Raw genomic sequence first — 3,266 nt, 5'->3', positions numbered from 1 at the left:
CATTGAGCGTCGTATTTTCCATGAACAGTATTATATTGTCCGATAGTTTACCATACACAGGGTGTCCCAAATAACTTGCACCAAACTTCGAAAAAAGAAAACAAACCGCTCTGTGGGATTCAAACCAACTGTACTTTGTGAAGACGCGTTTTACGAAAGTGCTCGGATTTGTTTTAGTGCGCCTACTTGTTTAATTAATTCAGATGAATTAGCTGATTTTTAATGATTAGTTTAAGGGCTGAGCTGTGTATTGGGAAAGTTGTAGAGCGCATTGAGGAGAACTCCATTAAGGTGTCTGCTACATGATGCGCTTTGCGTGCGTTTTATTAGCCTAAAAAAATCCCCCGCAATATATAAAAAAAAAACAGAAAAACATGACAGCGTGTTTCCGCGTCGCGATTGCAGCGCTTTCAGACGGCTCTGATGGAACGAAGCCCTCCTTATCACTGGCAAACTGTCTGAGACAGGGCTTCGTGTTGGTGAAGGCGCCAATGAGAGGCGCGAGCATCAGCTGCAGCAAAGCCCTACCTCGGACAGCGCGCCGCAAACGGGACGCGCGGGAGCCTTGCCGCGTGATCTTTATTTATATATATTTATTTCGCGGGTTTTTTTTTGGCTAATTAAATGAAGCACGCAAAGCGTATCATATAGGAAACACCTTAATAGGGTGTTTCTCAACAAGCTTCACAACTTCTCAATTAACACCTCGGCCCTTAAAGGAACAAATAAAAGTATTAGCAAATTAGTCTTAATTTATTAAAAAAAGTAGACGCACTAAAAAGTAGTCGAATTTCGTAAGGTACTTGCTAATAACATACAATTCGTTTGGCAGAGCACAATTTGTTCTAAGTTATATGGGACGAAACCTTTAGTCGAAAAAAAAAAACAACTATGGCGCCGTAGGTCTGAGCCGTAAGTGTGCTTTGAAGTTGACAGAAATGTTTAAAGGAATGCTGAGCCAAAAATCGAATTTCAGAAAACAACGCAGAATCGATAGGCGGGACGCTGCAAATTCCAAAACGTAACTTATAAAGCGGTATCTCCAACGGATCCTCGTATTTTTGTAAATGAACAGCGTGCTCGCACAAGCCCCAAAAAGACGCGTGACCTCGCGATTCCCATTTCCTCCTGTTTTCGCTTTGACTCCGTGGGGGCGTGGAGAGGAAAGGAAACGAGGCCATTTCTCTTCCCTCTCAACTCTTCCCTCTCTTCCCTCTCAACTCTTCTGCGATAAGATGGCGTCAACATTCTCCCTCATTTGCTCGTTTATTTTCCAGAAATACGGCCATCCGCTTGAGATATGGCTATATGAGTGATGTTTTGTGGTTCATGGGGCCCCGTAGAACACTGCTGCAAGCTTATTTTGTGAACTCTGAATTTCGGTTCAGCATCCCTTTAAACATTTCTGTCAGCTTCAAAGCATACTTACGGCTCAAACCTACGGCGCCATAGTTTTTTTTTCTACTAAAGGTTCTAGTGAACAAATGTGGAATAGAAATGAGAAACTCGAATAAAAAAAGACATCGGCATTTTTGTTTAAAAAAAAAAAAGCTTGTAACATAATCGAGTCGTATTGGTGTTTATGTTATCTTTTTTCTAAAAGATAAATATTCTTTTAAAAAACGTGATCGAACCGGATATTTTTAAGTGTGCGCAAAAACATTTCGGGTGGCACAAACATTCAAAAGAATGTAGCAAGGGCCACTCAGTCCCTCGTGGGAATGTTTCTTACACATTGATCATCGTCACAAATTCGGTATCCCGTGGTGCCGCTCTAATTTATTTTTTCATCCTTCACTCCTAAAACTTCCAATGATTGTAATCGTTTACGTACGTCACTAATAACAATCTTTGACTACAGACTTTTTGTGCTAGTATAGCTATCTACCAGTTCCCTACCGTTTGAGAATTTATGTTGTTCCGATTGTGCTTTCTTTTTTCCATATTTTATTTCCCACTCACCTATGTAATGCCCCCATACCTTGAGGGTAAAATAAATTTAAAAAACACTTAGTAGTGACAATTATTTTTTTTTCAGGTACCGGCTTGGGGATTTTCACAGTTTCTCTCGGGATCATCACCATGATGTACTTTGACCAGTACAGGGGCATTGCCAGTGGAATCATTTTCGCAGGATTCTCCTTGTCATCCTTAATCTTTGCGCGAGTACTCGTAATAATCCAAGAAGTGTATGGCTTTCGGAGTATCTTTTTGTTATGTGGGGCCATTATGATGAACTCTACTGCGCTCGTCATTCCATTAAAAGAACCTCAATGGAAGAAACCTAAAGAAACTTTTTATAAGCATCAAGATTGTCCTCAAATCAGTTGGATTGATACAAACATCAAGCAGGAAAGCTCCTTTCCCCATAGACATTCATTTTCTGAACCTCCAAGTTCATTCAAACACGTGACTGCGAGGAAGTCAATGAGGCTGTTTCGAAAACCCTTATTTTATGTGATCATCGTATACTCGGTCCTTGGAGATTATACTAGACTCACCTTTCAAACAACCATCGTTGACTACGTTATGGACAAAGGTTTTTCTCTTACTGCGGCGGAATCACTAGTGATATATTACTCTATAACCGAGTTGCTTGGACGCGTGGTCATTTCTATCATTGCAGATCGAAAAGTGGTAAATCGCAGCACTCTAGTGGCGATAACCCTTTGTATGTTGGCCTGCGCAGTGCTGCTTCTACCTCACGCCAGTTCGTTTTCATGCGTCCACGTTGCGTGCCTTTGCACAGCAATGTTTAGCGCGTTCATCACTTCAATGAAATCTGTCCTCATGGCTGACTACCTTGGTGTCGACGCAATATCTCCATGCTGGGCTATCGTGGGGCTGGCTTGTCTGCCTCTTTGGTGCTGCAACTCCATGATAATAGGCAAGTGGCTTCGTTTATTCTACTAGGAGGAAGCACGGTGTTAAACGCTTGCTGTCAAAATATGATGGCGGGTAAATTATGAATTCAATATGTACAGGGTGTGGCATTAAGACCTAGCTCAACGGAACGCCTGCCTAGGCGCTAAAAAAGTCATATGCTCTACTGAAAAACAAAAGGACATTTGAAAATCAAACGGGTGGCAAACTTGTCAACCCGTTTGGATCAAACGTGATTATGGGATACGGGAACCGGTTTGATACGGGCGCCCGCTCGACCCGACACGGGCCCACACATCTCAACGTGCCCTTTGAATAGACGGGCAAATTATTCGCTAGCCCTAAATGGGTACCGTCTAGAAGGTTGGATATCTCAAACGTAT

The 3,266-nt window shown here is 42.1% G+C and overlaps 1 protein-coding gene across 1 annotated transcript; it reads left to right on the top strand.

Annotated features, from left to right (window-relative positions):
* Positions 1-2,082: 2,082 nt before the first annotated feature.
* LOC121046038 lies at positions 2,083-2,913 on the top strand. The gene has a single exon (XM_040499668.1). The coding sequence runs from the start codon at positions 2,083-2,085 to the stop codon at positions 2,911-2,913; it is 831 nt and encodes a 276-aa protein (XP_040355602.1).
* The last annotated feature ends 353 nt before the right edge of the window (positions 2,914-3,266 follow it).

Source organism: Ixodes scapularis, unplaced genomic scaffold (assembly GCF_016920785.2).
Source record: "Ixodes scapularis isolate PalLabHiFi unplaced genomic scaffold, ASM1692078v2 PGA_scaffold1__304_contigs__length_218370807, whole genome shotgun sequence".
NCBI lineage: Eukaryota > Metazoa > Arthropoda > Arachnida > Ixodida > Ixodidae > Ixodes > Ixodes scapularis.
The sequence above is the reverse complement of the archived record's forward strand: the minus strand, read 5'-3'. Positions and strand labels throughout refer to the sequence as shown.

What these genes read in the sequence shown, in the direction of transcription:
- LOC121046038 (XM_040499668.1), top strand. Translation starts at nt 2,083, where the DNA reads ATGATGTACTTTGACCAGTACAGGGGCATTGCCAGTGGAATCATTTTC.